We start from the raw sequence: 18352 nt of genomic DNA, 5'->3' as shown, positions 1-18352 counted from the left end.
GTGGATGGAAAACTAACAGCATTGTAACTGACACACAAGCAGGAAACACAGCCAGCAGGTTAAATTACACCTGAACAGGTGACGGTAACTTTCCAAATGTCCTGGTGAGTTTAAGGTGCAGTAACATTAACTTACGGTGACTCAGATATTTACTGATTATTAAACACTGCTGCTACCGTCTGAAGTCAACAGCAGGTTCACTCTGCTGCAACAAGGTCACTGCGATCATTAACTATTATATTCATTCACTGCATCACACTGACGTCACTGGACCTCTTTCTTCTTCACGTGTTTCCTCTTCTTTCCTTCTTCTCCTTCCCTGGGCGCCGGATGGGTTCAGTCTTCTGGACATAGTGGTTCCGCTACAGTACTGATGAATTGGGTCAGGTCCGGTCAGGTCCGGTCAGGTCCCCCCCCCCTCACAGGGGGCAGCGGGCCAGGAGCTTCTCCAGTGTTTAATAAGCTTTGCTATGAAGTTATGTTGCTGTGGGCTCATATGATATTTAGAAATAATATCAGTAATAGCGCTGCCAAAAAATAGTTTTATTATTATTTTTTATTTTTCTCCCCCGTGGATGACGCCCCCTGAGCCCAGGACACTGGCAGGAAGTGAAAAGCCCCTGCCTTCACAATAAAAGCATCGAACTATGGGAGAATCGAGAGTCTTGTAAAGTGGTCACTACAGAGATCATCACGTGTGTAACGATAATAATAAACCATTATAATATAGATCATAGAGAGCTTCTTTTTCTGGAGCACAAACAGCAGGTTATAAATATTATACACATATATTATTGTTATTTGTTGTGTTCTGTCCGAGTGTTTGGACGAGTTGTGTTTTGATGCTTTGGCAACATTGTTGTTAAACTTTCATGCCAATAAAGCTCCTTTGAATTGAATTCTTTGTCTTCAATCAGGACGATGAGCCTGTAAAGAGAAACACAAGACAGTGTCAGATCTTCATCTTCATCTTCATCATCACCATCTTCATCATCATCACCATCATCATCATCAGTGACGTGACATCAGCTTTAATCACAAACAGCTGGTTGCAGACATCAGGTGACGTCAGCTCTTGTTGGAGGTTAAAGACCTCAGATTTCATCCTCAGTTTGTCAGCCTGAACACTGATGTTGCTTTATTTTGAAGGTGACCGGAAGCTGTGTGTGTGTGTGTGTGTGTGTGTGTGTGTGTGTGTGTGTGTGTGTGTGTGTGTGTGTGTGTGTGAGGACAGACCAGCCTCTCCGTCCCGCAGACACCGACATGTCCCCGCTGCTGCTGCTGCTGCTCGGCCTGCTGTCCCTCATCATCTGCGTCCTCCGCGCCCGGAAGAGGTGAGTCCGCTCCGACCCGCTCTGACCCGGTTCAGTTCAGTCCAGTTCCCCTCTGACCCGCTATAAGCGCGGCTCCCCGTCGTCCTGCCTGTGCTGGTGGGTCGGAGCTTCAGGCTGGTTCATCAGGTTTCAGGTTATTGATCCAGCTCTTATTAATCGATCAGCGGCAGGAAGTCATCAGATCTCTGGCTCAGAAAAAGTAAAAGTACGTGACTGTAGAAATACTCTGCTGGTCCCAGTACTGCAGTACTGCAGTACTGCAGTACTCATCCTGCTGAGGGAGTTTGACTTAAAGGAGCAGTTCACTCAGCGTCCTGAAGTTTAGTGTGTGATGTTTGTCTGCAGCTGTGTTGTGTTGTGTTGTGTTGTGTTGTGTTGTGTTGTGTTGTGTTGTGTGTAATTTAAAGGCAGCTGACAACATATAATGGATGATGAGGGCATCATTCTTCACCTTCTCACTCCTGTTATGTTTGTTTGTTTGTTTGTTTGTCTGTTTGTTTTTGTTTGTTTGTCTGTTTGTTTTTCTGAAGCTAGAAAGCGTTAAGTTAATTAATTGTCTATCTACTGTGTGTTTGTGTTTTTATAGGTTGGAAAATGACCTAAACTAAACTAAACTAAACTAAAACAAGTAGCTGGAGCTTGTTTTATTTACAGCCTTTATTAGGCTGAAGTCTTGAGTGTAGCTGCTGAGCTAACAGTTAGCATGTGTCTTCTGTTAAAACCCTACAGATATGATGTCCAGTGCAGATGGAGCGTCTGCAGCTTTATGACAGACGTGGTCAATTAGGAGTTTGTTTGGTTTAAATCACTTTTTGAACACTGAGGAGGTCAAAGTCTGGCTGAGTGATGTAACACAAGAACAATATGATGATATAAGACCTGCGTCTGTGTGTGTCTCTTCATAAAGGCTCCGACCGGACGACAAAATCTAATCTGACAGTATTTTGGAGCAGAGACGTGGATGTAGATACTGCAGCAGTAATGTCGGGAACATGAGATGTGTGATCAATAATCATCAGTGACGTGTTCATACTGACTGAGAGTAAAGAGGAAGTAGACTGGTGATAAATGACTTCACTGTAACGAGCCTTTAAACCGAGTGTTTAAAAGAAACAAAGCAGACATCAGAGGAACGATGCAGGAATCATTCATCTCTTCCTGTTGGTGTCTTGAGGCCGGCGGAGGCGTCCCGACCCTCAGGATGACTCCACCCCCAGACTCTGCTGACCTGCTCTGACTCCTGCTGGGTTTTTCCGTTCCTAATGACTTCCAGCTGCTGAACACAAACATGATGTGAGGTTTCAGTTTGACTCCACGCTGATGTTTGTTCTCGTGTGAAACAAAGAAGAGAGTCGAACTGAAGAACCTGAGGCAGCTGAAAAGTAGATTTCAGTGATGATGTACGAGCTGAATGAGCCGCTCCTCTCGTCTCCATCGTTCATCAGTCCGGACACAACTTCACTCTCACTGCGTCATCAAATCATTTGTCGTGAAACTTAGATGAGGCCTGGACGAGATCCAGAATGTGATATCACGACATTTTCCCGCCCACATATCGCAATGGACGATATTATCAGACTCTGAAAGCGATGGACGCTCAGGCGAGGCCACAGATTTGTGGTGTTGCGGCAAAGACGACGTGAAGCCTCATTTAAATCCCTCTGCTCGCCATCTTCTCCAGCTTTCAACCCGAAATATTTTCCATCTGGTGAGCTGGTGTTGTTAGAAACTAAGTCCTCCGTGTGCACGCTGCTCCATCAGGCCAGATCACTTGTAGTAACATCCAGAATATCGACTCACGTTGCCTCCGCTGCCACGACTGGTCCGCATGCGTTTTCTTTTCAAAATCAAGCCTGTTGATGGCGTAACAACTATTTGATATTGTGACAAATATGGCACGATGGCCAATATCATGATATTTGATAATATCTACGAGACAGTTGCCTCAGATTTCACCGAGCTCGTCTGTGTCATGTTGTGGTCGTCTGAGACGATGCTCGTGTTTTCACCAGCGGGTCGACCGCGGCCACGTCAAAATAAACGCAGTCTGAGCGGCTGAACGAAGACGTGACGCTCTGCTTCTGAAACGCCGCTGATGGAGGATGAAGTCACGTGGAAGACGGAGCAGAACCGCGTCGAACACGTGAGGTCGTCGTGGAGCGTTTAGCAGCTTCTGAGCCTCTGAGGAGGTGGTGGAGACCAAAAACTGAGCTGAAAGAGAGAGAAGAGTGGACTGAGTGAATCAGGTGACACAAACATGATGAACACATGAAGGATCATGTTGATCGTGTGACAACAACTGTTTGTAAAGAGTTCAACTAATTAACTTAAATCTGATGACGTGTTTCTGACAAACGAACAGAAACGAACAAACTCAGACGGACTTCCTGTCAGCTGATCCCTCTGAACTTCACTCAAACCTCGTCGAGAGCTGCAGTCATCAGTTTGTTATCGATGAGCTAATTGGAACAAAACTGATCAATAACTGTTTGATTAACTGTTGAAGTGATCCTTTAAACAGAAGTGTCTCTTTGTGACTGCTGCTGTGAAGACGGACCTCGTGACCGCAGACACGTTTTATAGATCCAACAATTAATCATTAATCAGTTATCAGAGAGCACATAATCAGCTGATTAATCAATGATGAAAAGTAAGATGACGAGTTGTTTTTGTATCAGACATTTGGGTCAATTTGGAAACACGGAGAAATATGTTGTCGTTCAATAGAGCTCTGTGTGTGTGTGTGTGTGTGTGTGTGTGTGTGTGTGTGTGTGTGTGTGTGTGTGTGTGTCTGGGGGAAGATGCAGTCTGGTTCTTTTGTGTTCGGGTCACAAACACTGGAAGCAGGAAACTGAACTCAGTCCACAGAGAAAACTGGAGCTTCAGACGGAGTCAGACGAGTTGTGTCTTGTTTGTTGTCGAGCTGAAGGAAACTCAACACGCAGTCTGACACAATCTCTCCGTCAGATAATCCTCGTCAGTGTTTCAGCTCGTTTCGTCTTCTTCACAGTTCACATGAAGAGTAAAATCATCAACACATCAGACAACCAGAATAACTTGAGACATGAAGAGAACGTGTGTCCGTCCGTAGATGTTTCCACTCTCATGTCTGTACCTGCACTATGAGGCTACAGCAGCACGTTAGCTTAGCTTAGCTTAGCTTAGCTTAGCGTAAAGAGTGGAAACAAGGGGAAACAGCTAGCCTGGTTGTGTCCAAAGAAAACAATACTGTCGGAGCACAGAGCGCTCCTCGCCTGATGTCGGTGCGTCAGACGCCATGTTTGATTACATTCTTTACGCAGGAAGTCGTCCCAGCACTCCCTTCCTGTTCATCAGAGACGAGAACAGATTTCATCACAGATTGAAATAAAAAACACCCAACAATAAGTTGATCGCAGTGAGTTTTCTCATTATGGAGATAATCATGAACATTGTTTCATGAGTAACTAAAAAGCCGTTCACTCGCTGACGTACTGTTGGTGTCCTGTCGCTGTGGCTGAAGGCTCAGCTGCACCAAAACTGATCAGATGTGTAAAAACTGCAGGGAGATGATGTCACCAACATTATTCATCCTTTATCTGTGCAGGAAGAGCTTCATGTCCTCTCTGTGGTGCAGAAAAAATATTTGTTTCCCAACTAAATATAATTTAATGACATTTTAGCATTTATTTTACCTTTAAGAATATTTTGATGATTATCGTGATAATCGAGACATGAAGTTTTCTTATCGTCCAACACCAACAAAGTCTGTTTTATCACAAAGATAAAAATTGACAGATAAGACAGGAAACCATCAGGGCGATGCTCGAGGTGAAGGAGAATATTTAAGACACATCAGCCGTCTGTGAGCTCATGAATAATGTACCAAATTAAAAGCATGAAAAATAAAGTATGAATGTTCGAACACTGTGAGAAGAGACTCTGCAGCTTTAACTGTCAAAACGTCGGTGTGGATGTTTGTCCACAGGTGTGATCGGTCTCTGACAGCAGAACAAGAACAGCCAGCAGCAGATTAGAGCAGGCGTGTCTGAGGATTTACACTTTGTTTGTTCTCACAGAACTGAGGTCCAAAGTCCACGAGATGATTCATTAACTGTGGTGACAGAAATAACACAGGATGAAATCAAACTGACAAAGTGAAGCTTTCCACATGTAACAAACATTTATGGATGACAAGTTACAGAACAAGATAAATACTCCATAAATCAAACAGTGAAGGAGACGCTGCATTAACAGCTCAGTCTACAGACTGTTAGTGAGGCAGAGTGTAAAATGTGTTTTTCTGTGTTTGCAGGAGAGACGACGAGCCTCCGCTGATTAACGGCTGGATTCCTTTCCTTGGGAAGGCTCTGGAGTTTGGAAGAGATGCCTACACGTTTCTTGAAGAGCAGAAGAAGAAGTTTGGAGACATCTTTACCGTTCACATAGCAGGTTGAAAAATCAATTCAGATCCCAGTTTTCATCCTCGGTACAAAGTCCTGTTTGTTCTGGTGTTTCCACCTGTGGGATAAAAACACAAACTGTCAGATCTCCAGGTGCTTCACTGTGATGTAGATCACATGTTTGTTAACCTGCTAATGTCAGCAGCAGCTGTTTGTGAACACACTGATCCAACCATTGAACCAGTAACACATCATCACCAGACTCCATTAACAAATGTAGTGATTTTAAGAGTTGTTGAGTTAAAACAAACTTTATAACGTAGTGAAACTCTGTCTCTGACAGACTCTGAATCATTGTCTCCTTCTTGTAAATTCAGCATTAAATGAAAACAGTAAGTTGTGTGTTTCCTTGTAAAAAGTGTCAGTTTGTGGCAGCATGGCTGCACCAGCCTGTCTGCTTCTGTGTCTAAAGTGCTAAAGTCTTACCTGCCAACATTTAGCAGCTGTTTGAACACACTGTTTACACTGATTTCACCATTTACACTCAATTTATGAAAGAAGAAACATTTTATTGATCTAAACATGTCACATTTTACAGATACACTAAACAGTAACCAGTATAGGCGACTTCTTTGTCCCCAGACTCCCTTAACAAATGTGTCAGTTTAGTGAGTTGTTGAGTTGGAGACACTTTATAAACTGTGTGAAACTCTGTCTCTGACTGATTCTGACTTATTTGTTCCTTCTTGTAAATTCAGCAAATGTTCAACATGAACTTCTTTCTGTCTTTGAGTAGAAACATGGAGTCTGTTTGTCCCGGTGATGGACGGGTTAGTTTCATATAGAGCAGGAAGTGACATCACATCACTGAGGTCACTCAGATGCAGGTTGTTGGAGGTCTGAAAAGCCTCTACACAGTTTTACTTTGTCTCCACAAGCAAACGCACTGATCCTGATGAACCGATCAATGGAAAGTCTTTAGGTTTGAAAGTTGTGTAGAAACGTTGGAGCGATCGAGTTCAAACAAACTGAATAAATCTGATGAATACTCATCACTCTCTGTTTCAAACCGGCTCATCTTCACATTTTTTCTGATTACAAATCTGGTTGTTGGACGCTCTCCTCACTCAGGTGCCTTCTCCCTGCAGGTAAATACATGACCTTCATCATGGATCCTTTATTGTATCCAAGCGTCATCAAACAGGGCCGCCAGCTGGACTTCCATCAGTTCTCGGACAAGGTGGCGCCCATTGTTTTCGGCTACCCCCCTGTCATGAACAGGAAGTCACCCGGCCTGCACGATGAGATCATCCGCTCCTTCCAGCTCCTCCAGGGAGACAACCTCACCTCCCTGACAGAGAGCATGATGGGTAACCTGATGCTGGTGTTTCGTCAGGACCACCTAAGCGAGCGGCCGGGGGAGGAGGTTGGCTGGAGGAGCGGCAGCATGTATGACTTCTGTAACTCGGTCATGTTCGAGGCCACCTTCCTCACCCTCTATGGCAAGCCAGCATCCGCCAGCCGCCACAGCGAGATGGTGGTGATGAGGGAGAACTTTGTCAGGTTTGACACCATGTTTCCGCTACTCGTCGCTGAGGTCCCCATCTGGCTACTGAGGCAGACCAGGGTCATCCGCGAGAAGCTGATCAACTACTTCCTGCCTCACAGGATGTCGTGTTGGTTGAACACGTCACGCTTCATCAGGAGACGGTTGGAGCTTTTGGACCAGTACGACACACTGAGAGACGTCGATAAAGCAGGTAGACAAAAAATCATTAAATCATTTTTAAATGTCTCAGGTGATCAACTCAGGTGAGCATTTCTGATCTGCCTCCTCATTGGTCCAGGTCTGGTCAGGTACCAAAAGTACTCAGCTAAGCTAACATAAAGGAAACTAACACAGACTCTCAGAGTGGAAAGTCACGATCACGTTTTTCTTGGGTCGTGATAGAGAAAGATAGAGAAGAGGTCTCACTCTGTTGGATTTCTTGGAACTACAGAACAGCAGAGTGTGTTTCAGTTTCAGGAGTTAGTCAGTCACCTACCCCTCCATCCCAACAGGAATCAGGACACCTTACCCCTCGACGTGAACATGCAAAATGGAGCAGGAGGGCTTAGTTCAAGAGGTGACCAGGGCTTTACTCTGTCCTGACCTCCTGCTGCTCCTCGTTTACAGTCCAGGCCTGGAGCTGTGTCATCCTGTATCTTGTGTCTCAGCAGCGTGACTGACTCTGTCTTTGACTTCAGCTCATCACTTCGCCATCCTCTGGGCATCAGTGGGGAACACGGTCCCCGCCTCCTTCTGGGCCATGTATTACCTGGTGAGTCACCCTGAGGCGCTGGAGGTCGTCCGACAGGAGATCCACGACGTCCTGAAGCTCAGCGGAGCTGAGTTCAGCAGCGACAAAGACGTGATGTTTAGCAAAGAACAGCTGGACAAGTTGGTGTATCTGGGTACGTCCTTCCCTCAGTCTCACCTGTAGTAAATCATTATCATAATACACAGATATTATACCGTAGTTTGACATGTGATGGGACTGACTGACCGACCTTTGTCCACAGAGAGCTCCATCAACGAGAGCCTCCGTCTGTCTTCGGCCTCCATGAACATCCGTGTTGCTCAGGAGGACTTCAGTCTGCGGCTGGACGGCGAGCGCTCGGCGGCCGTAAGGAAAGGAGACATCATCGTCCTCTACCCTCAGAGTTTACACATGGACCCCGAGATCTACGACGAGCCACAGGTACGACTTTAAACAGCAGCTGATTCATCTTTTGACTGATGATTACCTGCTTCTCATGACTGATAACAAACCTGATGTTTTAAAAAAGAAGTTCCTCACCTGTAGCTCTTCCACAGCTGAGGGTAAGAAAGACTGATGATGTAATGTCCCACCACTCGGATAACATCTGTTCATAGACTTTCTCTCCTCTGTGAACTATGTTCAGCTCTCTGCACTGTGTGACAACAGCTGCTGCACTTATTGTTCTTCTTGTTCTTCTTTTTCTTTTCTTCTTCTTCTTCTTCTCTTGAACCTAGAAAAACTCTTCCTATAAAGTCATCCTAATGTTTATGGGCTTAGTGGGAACATGTGAATGGAACCAGCAGGTGAAACACTACTGAGCGCGTGCAATGAGTCAACACACCTAGAAGGTGAACTAGTTTGACGTAGCAACAGTTTTCATCTCATGCACCAGATTTGCGTCACATCCAGACACAGGGGGTCCAGGTTGGTGTTTAGTGGAGCTGTTTAACCTTCACTGTGTATGTTTCCGTACCGTCAGACTTTCCGGTTTGACCGCTACATCCAGGACGGCAGAGAGAAGACGGACTTCTACAAGGACGGCCAGAAGCTAAGGTATTACCGCATGCCATTTGGCTCTGGCTCCTCCATGTGTCCCGGGCGATACTTTGCCGTGAATGAGATCAAACAGTTCCTGTGTCTGCTGCTGCTTTACTTCGACCTGCAGCTGGTGGAGGGTCAGACCAGAGTCACAGTGGACTGTGGCAGAGCCGGACTGGGCATCCTCCTGCCCTCCACAGACGTACGCTTCCGCTACAGACTGCATACAGTCTGACCTGGACAGGTGTGTCAGTGACGATAGTGTATGTGTGTTACTGGTTTGACAAACAGTCAGATGAGAGCTTAAAGAGCCCGAAAATCTTTTTTTATGATACCAATCTGTGAAATAATAATGTGAAAACAATGTGAAAGTGTTTCTTCATTTGAGCCACCTGAACTTCAACTTGACCAGTCCTGACTTTTACTGTCCAAATAACTCACAACCATTATCAACACAACTATCACACTGAGCAAAATTAAACACTTATGATTTCATAAGTGATCAGCTTCATGTGGCCCAAACCCCCGTCATGTCTTTATTTCCACTCAGTATCAGCTCATCATCTGATGTACTTACAAGCTCACAGCAGTCAAACCAGTCCAAACGTCTCTGTAATCAACCACCAAAATAAAGTTCCTGGTAATTCAAACTGTGAATGTCCAGGTAGTGGAGGATGTGAGCAGTGTTTTGGTTTCGAGGATTTTTCTTGTTAGTCACAATTATAGAAGCAGCAGTCATGTAATTGGTTGGAGAACGTTGGAGCCTTTTGTACTTTATAGAGCACCTTATTTACTGTGCGTGGTTGTTTTATTTGAGTGTCTGAGTTTGTGTCGTCTGAGTCTTTTCACTGTACAATCATGTTTCTCTGACAGAGAGGAGGCAGGCAGCACTGAATTAGTAAAGCTCTACACTGAACATGTACACGATTTAAATTTTTAATCCGTTGTTTAGTTTTTAATGCTCATGATACTAAGATTAGAGGAACAGTCAAACATTTCAGTAAATTCTGTCCACAGTCAGGTGATTCAAATGGACATCGACATGTTTAGCCTAGCTTAGCACAAAGACTGGGAGCAGGGGAAACTGTTAGCCTAGCTCCATCAAAAGAGAAAATATCCAAATGCGAATAATTTCTCAGCATGTTATTTCTTTATGGCTTTACAAAGGGGGAATAAACCAACCAGGGCCGGCCCGAGGCATAAGCGAACTAAGCGGCTGCCAATTGAGGAGAAAATATTCTATTTTTTTTTTTTTTAGATATTAAATAAATTAAACAAGTGACATAAATGAATGAATGAATAATGCAAGACAAGATGATTCTGATTTCATGATCAATATACCTGTCAAAAAGCAAAAGGCTATGAATCTGAACGAATTTAGGTATTGCCCTTCTCCAGCTGGCCATCCCAAAAATGAGACTGTTGACCAGCTCATTTAAGATTAGCATCATGTTGTAACAGGTTAGCTCAGAGTGCAAACTAGATCTCCTGCCTCAAACAGCACTCAGCAGAGAGCTAATATCACGATTCAAATTGTGTTAGCACTAGAAAAAGCTAGCACTAAAACTAAACCCACGTTCTTGCAGCTCCATGTCTGATTTACTCGTCAGTGGCTCGTTATTGAACAGCTGAATGAACTGTAGAGAGGAGCCACTGTGGGTTTAGCAGCAGTTAGCTTTGAGCTAAATTAGAAGAGCTGGTAGCTGAAGTCAGCACCTCTAAAGTCAGTCCGGTTGTTGGTTTGAGCTCAGTCTGAACTGTCAGAACCAGCTGACTACAGGACGGGCAGCTGCCACTGCTGAGTGACTTCAGATGAGGAGAAACAACGAAAAACAAAACTGTGCTCATCATAATACGTTAACAGTTAACATTGTTCCTTCAGTGTCGCTGTCATGTGACTGAAACAAACTGATAATTCAGCAAAGATGGCAACTGTGAAAAATAATATGCAGGTGATGCAGAGAATGTTTTTTAGTTTTGTAAGTTTAATTTTTACTTGTGTTTAAAATGATGTTTTAATGTGAGGCACATTCAATAACCACCTGCTGTCAGCATCATGAATAATAAACGCCTTTGTACTCTGATGTGAAACATCCAGTTTGTCATTAACTCCAGTTTCTTCACTGAGAAAACGATTTGAATATTACTTTGACATCCAGGTGTCAGGTCAGGTGGTGACGCTCTGACAGGAAAGAGATGAGAGAAAAGAAGAAGATGAGAAAGGTAATGTTTTTGTTTTTACACATACAATCTCATTTAAAAACTTTACACTTCTTACTGTTGTTAAGATAATCTAAAAATAATATCCATATAGGTAATTTGCATTGTTAGATACTTAAATTATATCGACTTGCTGAATGACTTTCATGACTTCACATATCGATGTAGAATCATACAGAGCTGCTGCACTGAAGACACATCCGTCAAGGTTAACAGATTGGATTGTTAAGGAAGATTGACAGAAAAAGTTAATATGAGATATTTTACACATCCAACATGAGACATCGCACAAGAAAACAAATTTCACACATAATAAAGGCACATTTGAACTCAAACACAATACCTCAGGGGTAGTCCACAAAATGTCCCATTGGACCAAGAAAGTCGATTTGACAACCGGTTTACTCCAAACACAAACGGACAAAGTTTTGATGGGTGGTTAGCATTACATCATGGACAGTGTTGTAAAAGGACCCAACACTATACTCGAGTAAAAGTAAAGATATGGTGTTAAGTGTCTCTTGGTGCCCCGTGTGAGGCAGCACACTGTTGGCAATCATTAATTATTCTGCAATATTAATTTCAGCATAATTTGGCCAGTGCTGAAATTTATACAGTGTCTCTTGTTTCTGCACTATGTTACTTCATATCATTGTTATGAAGTAATGACTTTTGTTTTTAGTTAGTATCTACATCTGACAGGTTGTTACAGACCTGAGATTTGTATTTACCACAGTGGTGTTGCTATCAGAAACTGTGGGCGGCGCCAAATCACACAAAATGTCAATTTTACATAATCTTGCTTTAAGTATCAAAAGTAGATTTCTGGCAATAAATGTACTTAAGTAGCAAAGAACAAATAAAAGTAAATTCTACATACATTTACATGAGCAGACACGATGTATTGAAGTTGACTGATTTTCTACTTGGTCGATTATTAAATTCAATATGCTGCATTATGATGATCAGTATCAGTGTTTGTTTTTGTTTTGATCTGATTGATGATAGAATTAATTTGAAAATACTCCGATGCAGCATGTAATCTGCTAAGTATCTCTCAGTTTTATTACAGTGAATATGGGGACATCTGCTGGACAAACCTCTGTATTACATGTGTATGACAATCTCATGATGAACATTGAGTCAACTCACTCCTGCTATCTTTTATATTTTATTCATTAAACATTGTAATATACAGTCAATACCAGACACTTTACAAACAGCTTTTAAATATTTCAGTCTGTCACACAAATCTTGATCCGGCTCGTACTTTCATTTGATTTGATAACAAGCAAAAAAGAAAGATGCAACATACTGTATATTAAATATTAATTTACTCTTGAGGTAATTAATGCATCTATTTGTGGCTATTTAAGATGAATGACTGTAAAATGACTAGGGGTGTCACGATATTGCGATATTCATGATAACTGTGATATTAAATCATGAAATGCTGACATCTTGTAAATAATACATGTGTGATAATATCGTGTAAATCATCCAGGAAAGGTTCGGCCCTGTGTGTCTTTTGTATATGAGTTCAACCAGCTGCCTTTTCACTTGTAACTGAGTGAAGTAATTTATTTACCCAGAAAAGAGACAAAACACAGTAAATAAAGTTAAAGATAGATTTAATTGCATTTTCTATAGATATCACAATAACATTGTTGTGTTCAAATTCATTTGGCTTTAATAATAGTCCAGGCTGGTGACAGGCAGCTGTTAGTGTAGTATACAATTGTTAGTATTATGTTCTATGACCTTCTTTCTCGTGTTGGATGAGAAAAACACCTCTGCTCAGGTGTAAGAGCATCTAGTCATATAACCATAAAATATGATACAAGATTTAAATGAATAAAGATAAACATTGGGTTTGTTTGTGAAGATTCTCAGTCAACCAGGTCATCCTATATCTAAGTGCTAGACGAAGGCAACTGGACGGGCTCCAGTTTCTTGTAGATGTTTCAGCTGTTACCCAAGAGGCTGCTCCAGTAATGCTGACATCACTACAACAACTACAGTGGAAGCTCTTAAGGAGGCAGACACACTTTGTTCAGGTCAGGGTGAAGCCTTCAGCCACCTCTTAGCCTTCAGCAGCGCATCAATATTAGGCAGCAAATCTTGAGCAGTTGCTAGTTTCTTAATGTCACTGAGGTGCTTATGTGTAAGCCTGGCACACAATTTAGTTTTTTTATTTATGATCCTGACAGAAAAAGCCTGTTCACATAGGTAAGTGGTCCCAAACATGCACAAAACTTTGGCTTACAGGGCGTCAATTTGTGGAACCCTGGTAACAGATACTGATAATATGTGTCCTGGCCCGCAGAGGCAAATTTGTCCTTCAAATCTGAATCACACTGCAAGTCAATACTTCAAGTTGGATGTCAACCGGCAGATCTGAAGCCTTGATTGTGAATGACGAGCAGAAAACTGTGAGCCATTTTCCCAATGGCTTTCATTGATCTAACTCAATCAACCGGTCTGTTGGAACAGAAATAGACTGGATTGGAAAAAGTGACTCTGGAAGCACCTGGACTCACAATTTCAGATCCTCTAGCTTTAAGCAACAGGAACACCAACATGCTGCTTCATTGTCTCCCATTGAGTATTGTCTGATTCATCATTTTACGACAGGCTGTGTTGATATACTAAAACATTTATTTTAACGAGATCAATGTTTGTGATAAATATTGCTCAAATCTACACATAAGATAATCAATTTTGTAGACAATATAAAGTAGAAAAGTCAACAAAAGTCCTATTTGTTAAAAAAAATATGATTTTTTAGTCTCATTCCCAACTCATCAAAAACTGAGGCTTTGGGACTGTAGCCGCCATCCCAGAGCGCAACTTGGGAGTGAGACTCAAAAATCATATTTTTTTAAACAAATAGGACTTTTAAGTTCTTTGACCATTAATTTGATCATGTTGTGTTGTCATGTTTGACAGACTGTAAATTTATATCATCAATATTTAATGCAGTAAATATTGCTACAGTATAATCCATGTTGTCAGACAGTGAAAAGATGATAGTTACAGACTCTCATTTTAAAATGACAAAGTGTAGGACTTCTTCAGTGATCCAGAGAGATTAACAATAAAGGGAAATAAAACTCAGACTAATGACATATTTAACGTGTTATATTTAATTATTTTTTGCTCTCAGAGGAAAAATGATTGAAGTACATAAAGGAGCAGGAAATGCTCCGAAGGCTAGACCTTCCCATTTAAAGGAATAGTTCACTCTAGAACAAAATTCAGTCATTATGGACTCACCCTCATGCTGATGAGAAGTCCAGTGTAGTTTCTTATTCCCCAAAGTGCAGCTGGAGACCCGCGGGGGTACTGTCCTGCAGCAAAAATCCATATAACGGGCGTCAGTGGTCCATAAAACTACACAAAATACTGCTCGTCCGCTGCAATCCAAGTGTCCTGAAGTGGCGACATCCACTCGAAAAAGACGTCATTTAGTACATTTTTTTTGCCTAAACAGTCACTATACTATATTTGCCTGGAGGCGCGCTCCGTGTTCACGCGAGTCTCCCTCACAGCCCTTTCGAGTAAACTCTGGATGTCGCCACTTCAGGACACTTGGATTGCAGCGGACGAGCAGTATGGAGGAATATTGCAAAGTTTTTGTGTAGTTTTATGGACCTTTTCGTCTCGGGCACATTGACGCCCGTTATATGGATTTTTGCTGCAGGAAGGTAGATTCACTCTGATCCTCTGGAGCTTCTTCTGCACTACAAGAACAGTAGATGTAGCTGATGGTGATCGTGTGCAGTATTTACCTTCACATATCGTTATTCCCCATATATCAGGCATGTGCCTGACATATGGGGACAGTGCCAGCCCAAGCCTTTTGGGGGCGCGAAGCAGAATTTGATTTGGGGCCCCCCTCCCACCACCGCAGAGTCTGGTGCATTTTTGGGATGGCCAGCTGGAGAAGGGCAATACCTAAATTCATTCAGATTCATAGTCTTTTGCTTTTTGACAGGTATATTGATCATGAAATTAGAATCATCTTGTCTTGAATTATTCATTCATTCATTCATTTATGTCACTTGTTTAATTTATTTAATATGTCAAAAAAAAAAAAAAATAGAATTTTTTCTCCTCAATTGGCAGCCGCTTAGTTCGCTTATGCCTTGGGCCGGCCTTGTATGGGGAATAATGATCTGAATATGGATCTCCCTTCCTCCTGACAGACTCTGCTAACACACCCAGTGTCCAGACTGTACTGTCTCCAACCTCGACCTCCAGCTGTGAGTCCCTGAGTTAAAGCCCTCAGAGCCCAGGACAGACCCGTAATAATCAATCCTCTCTGGATTATCAGGAAGCTGCTGTCTCTCTCCTCGTCTCACACTGCTCAGATCGTCAGACAGGATCAGGTATGTACCAGCAGTGTTTGGGTCCAGAACCACAGGAGTGTAGGAGACCATGTCCTTCATCTTGTTCCAGATGTTGAAGCTCAGGTTGCCCAGGTGTTTGGCCTGGTCTATCAGAGCTCCTGAGGGCAGCTGTGGATCCTCCAGCAGGGGGCGCTGCTGGGCTCTCTTCACTGCAGCCTTGTAGTTGTGCAGGAATGAGACGTCTTCAGCTCTCAGCTCCTCCTCTGTGGCTCTGACTGTGTGTGAAAGAGCTGCTATCTCTCTGCCCAGAGCCTCCATCTTCTCTTTCATCATCTGACTCTTCTGCTCCTCTTCCTCCCTCAGTGCAGCCATCCTGGCCTCCTCTTCCTCTTCTAGAAACTGGTGAAGCCTCTTAAACTGCTGCTTAATCTGCCTCTTTGTGTGTCGGGCCTGGACCTTCATGTGTCCTGCTGTTTGATCAATCTTCACTTTAACTTCTTCAGAAACCTTTAACTTCTCCTTTAAAGGCTCCAGAGTTTCCTGAAGTTTCTTCTTGTGTTGTCGTGCAGCTTCATCGATGGGTCTGAATCTGTGGTTGGTGTGTTGTTCTGAGTCTCTGCAGACGAGACACACCGGCTGCTGATGGTCCAGACAGAAGAGTTTGAGTTTCTCAGAGTGCAGACTGCAGAGATCCTCTGAAGCTCTCTGACCTCTCTCCTGTAAGAAGGTCTCACACAGGTTCTCTAAAGCCAAGTTTGGAGGTAGTTTGTTCTTTGAAGATCTTTTCTGACAAACTGGACACTCTCCGATTTCTTGCTCTGCCCAGCATCTCTGCAGACAGTCTTTAAAGATGCCAAGGCAGACAGGACAGCAGAGTTCCTCCTCTAATGTGGAAGCCATTTCGTCTCTGAGTGAATCTGAAAACACAGCAGGAAGCTCCAACAGGAAATCAGTCAGTCCCTGTTCCCTATAGGTAAATCTGTGTCCTTTTATAACTTAACATTCAGTTTGTGGATTACAGACAGTTTAACAACCATTCACACCTGGGCTCACCTAGCCCTAGAAACCCACATGAAGGCCGGTTGGGTCAATGACCCACAAGTGGCCCTAACGACTCTGAAACTCAGAGCTCACACATGTCCTTAACGACTCTGTAAGGACACTCCCACACGCTGTACGGACACTCCAACACTCTGTAAGGACACTCCCACACTATGTACAGACACTCCAACACTCTGTAAGGACACTCCAACACTCTGTACGGACACTCCAACACTGTAAGGACACTCCTACACACTGTACGGACACTCCAACACTCTGTAAGGACACTCCAACACTCTGTACGGACACTCCAACACTGTAAGGACACTCCCACACGCTGTACGGACACTCCAACACTCTGTAAGGACACTCCCACACTGTAAGGACACTCCCACACGCTGTACGGACACTCCAACACTCTGTACGGACACTCCAACACTCTGTAAGGACACTCCAACACTCTGTAAGGACACTCCCACACTCTGTACGGACACTCCAACACTGTAAGGACACTCCCACACGCTGTACGGACACTCCAACACTCTGTAAGGTCACTCCCACACTATGTAAGGACACTCCAACACTCTGTAAGGACACTCCCACACTATGTAAGGACACTCCAACACTCTGTAAGGACACTCCCACACTCTGTAAGGACATTCCCACACTCTGTAAGGACACTCCCATACTCTGTAAGGACACTCCAACACTCTGTAAGGACACTCCCACACTCTGTAAGGACATTCCCACACTATGTAAGGACACTCCCACACTCTGTAAGGACACTCCAACACTCTGTAAGGACACTCCCACATTATGTAAGGTCACTCCCCCACATAGTTTAAAAGCCTGCAGCTCCTCCAGTTAGTTAGAAGTGAAGAAGCCTCTTGGATGAGACGTGACATACTGACAACAAACTGAAACACGTCCAGTTGACTACGATACAGAACTTAGAATTGTCATAATGAGCAACAGCAGGTTTGTGTGTGTTCACTTTTGTCTCTGATCCCAAAAGTGTAAAAAACAAACTCTGAGCTCTCCTCGACTCTCAGTGTTTATTCCTCCAGAGCTCGCCGGCTCCAGCTGCTGCCTGCCGGTTAACACTAACAGAGTTGCTCATTAATCCAAAACACTGGTGCCTGTCCCTCCCCTCCCATCTGTTAATCTAATTAACCACACAGAAAGACAGATTATGTGTCTAATATGTGTCTTCGAAAGGCACCAACAGCACAAACACGACCGAGAGATGAGGTGAAGCCCGGCAAACAGCTCGCAGCTACCTGTCACTAGCAGGCCACACCCCTAATTATACAGAACTGTAAGTTATGCATAATTATTACAGTTGTCATGAAGGGATAAATGACTACAGAAACCAGCTGTCAGCATGTTTATTTCTGCTGTAAACACATTTCAACATGGACTCTTATGGTGACTGACTATGTTTGGAGCCTCTAGTGGCCGTTAGAGGAACTGCAGGTTTTGGTTCTTCAGTGTTGGCTTCAGTTTTCAGCCCCACAGGTTGAAGCTTGATGATCCTCTGACTTTAGTGTAGTGCCATCATCAGGTTGACATTTTAATGTGTCCAATACTGAAGACGTTCACATCAGAGTGCTGTTGTTTTACATTTTACTGTCGACAACTCTGCCCATACATAGATAGGTGTGTGTGTGTGTGTGTGTGTG

At 43.3% G+C, this 18352-nt stretch overlaps 1 protein-coding gene across 1 annotated transcript; it reads left to right on the top strand.

The window, feature by feature from the left end:
* The first annotated feature begins 1209 nt into the window (after positions 1 to 1209).
* On the top strand, positions 1210 to 11141 carry cyp7b1 (cytochrome P450, family 7, subfamily B, polypeptide 1). Its single transcript, XM_073490667.1, has 6 exons — positions 1210 to 1334; positions 5629 to 5765; positions 6865 to 7476; positions 7964 to 8170; positions 8279 to 8457; positions 8999 to 11141. Exons 1-6 carry the CDS (start codon positions 1264 to 1266, stop codon positions 9290 to 9292), a joined length of 1500 nt encoding a protein of 499 aa, XP_073346768.1. The 5' UTR covers positions 1210 to 1263; the 3' UTR covers positions 9293 to 11141.
* The last annotated feature ends 7211 nt before the right edge of the window (positions 11142 to 18352 follow it).

Source organism: Pagrus major, chromosome 21 (genome assembly GCF_040436345.1).
Source record: "Pagrus major chromosome 21, Pma_NU_1.0".
Classification (NCBI taxonomy): domain Eukaryota; kingdom Metazoa; phylum Chordata; class Actinopteri; order Spariformes; family Sparidae; genus Pagrus; species Pagrus major.
The sequence above is the reverse complement of the archived record's forward strand: the minus strand, read 5'-3'. Positions and strand labels throughout refer to the sequence as shown.

Bases quoted from the DNA above. Each gene is read 5' to 3' on its own strand.
- cyp7b1 (XM_073490667.1), top strand. From the start codon at position 1,264: ATGTCCCCGCTGCTGCTGCTGCTGCTCGGCCTGCTGTCCCTCATCATC. The intron at 5,766-6,864 runs GTTGAAAAATCA...TTCTCCCTGCAG, and splicing joins CTTTACCGTTCACATAGCAG to GTAAATACATGACCTTCATC. The intron at 7,477-7,963 runs GTAGACAAAAAA...CTTTGACTTCAG, and splicing joins GAGAGACGTCGATAAAGCAG to CTCATCACTTCGCCATCCTC.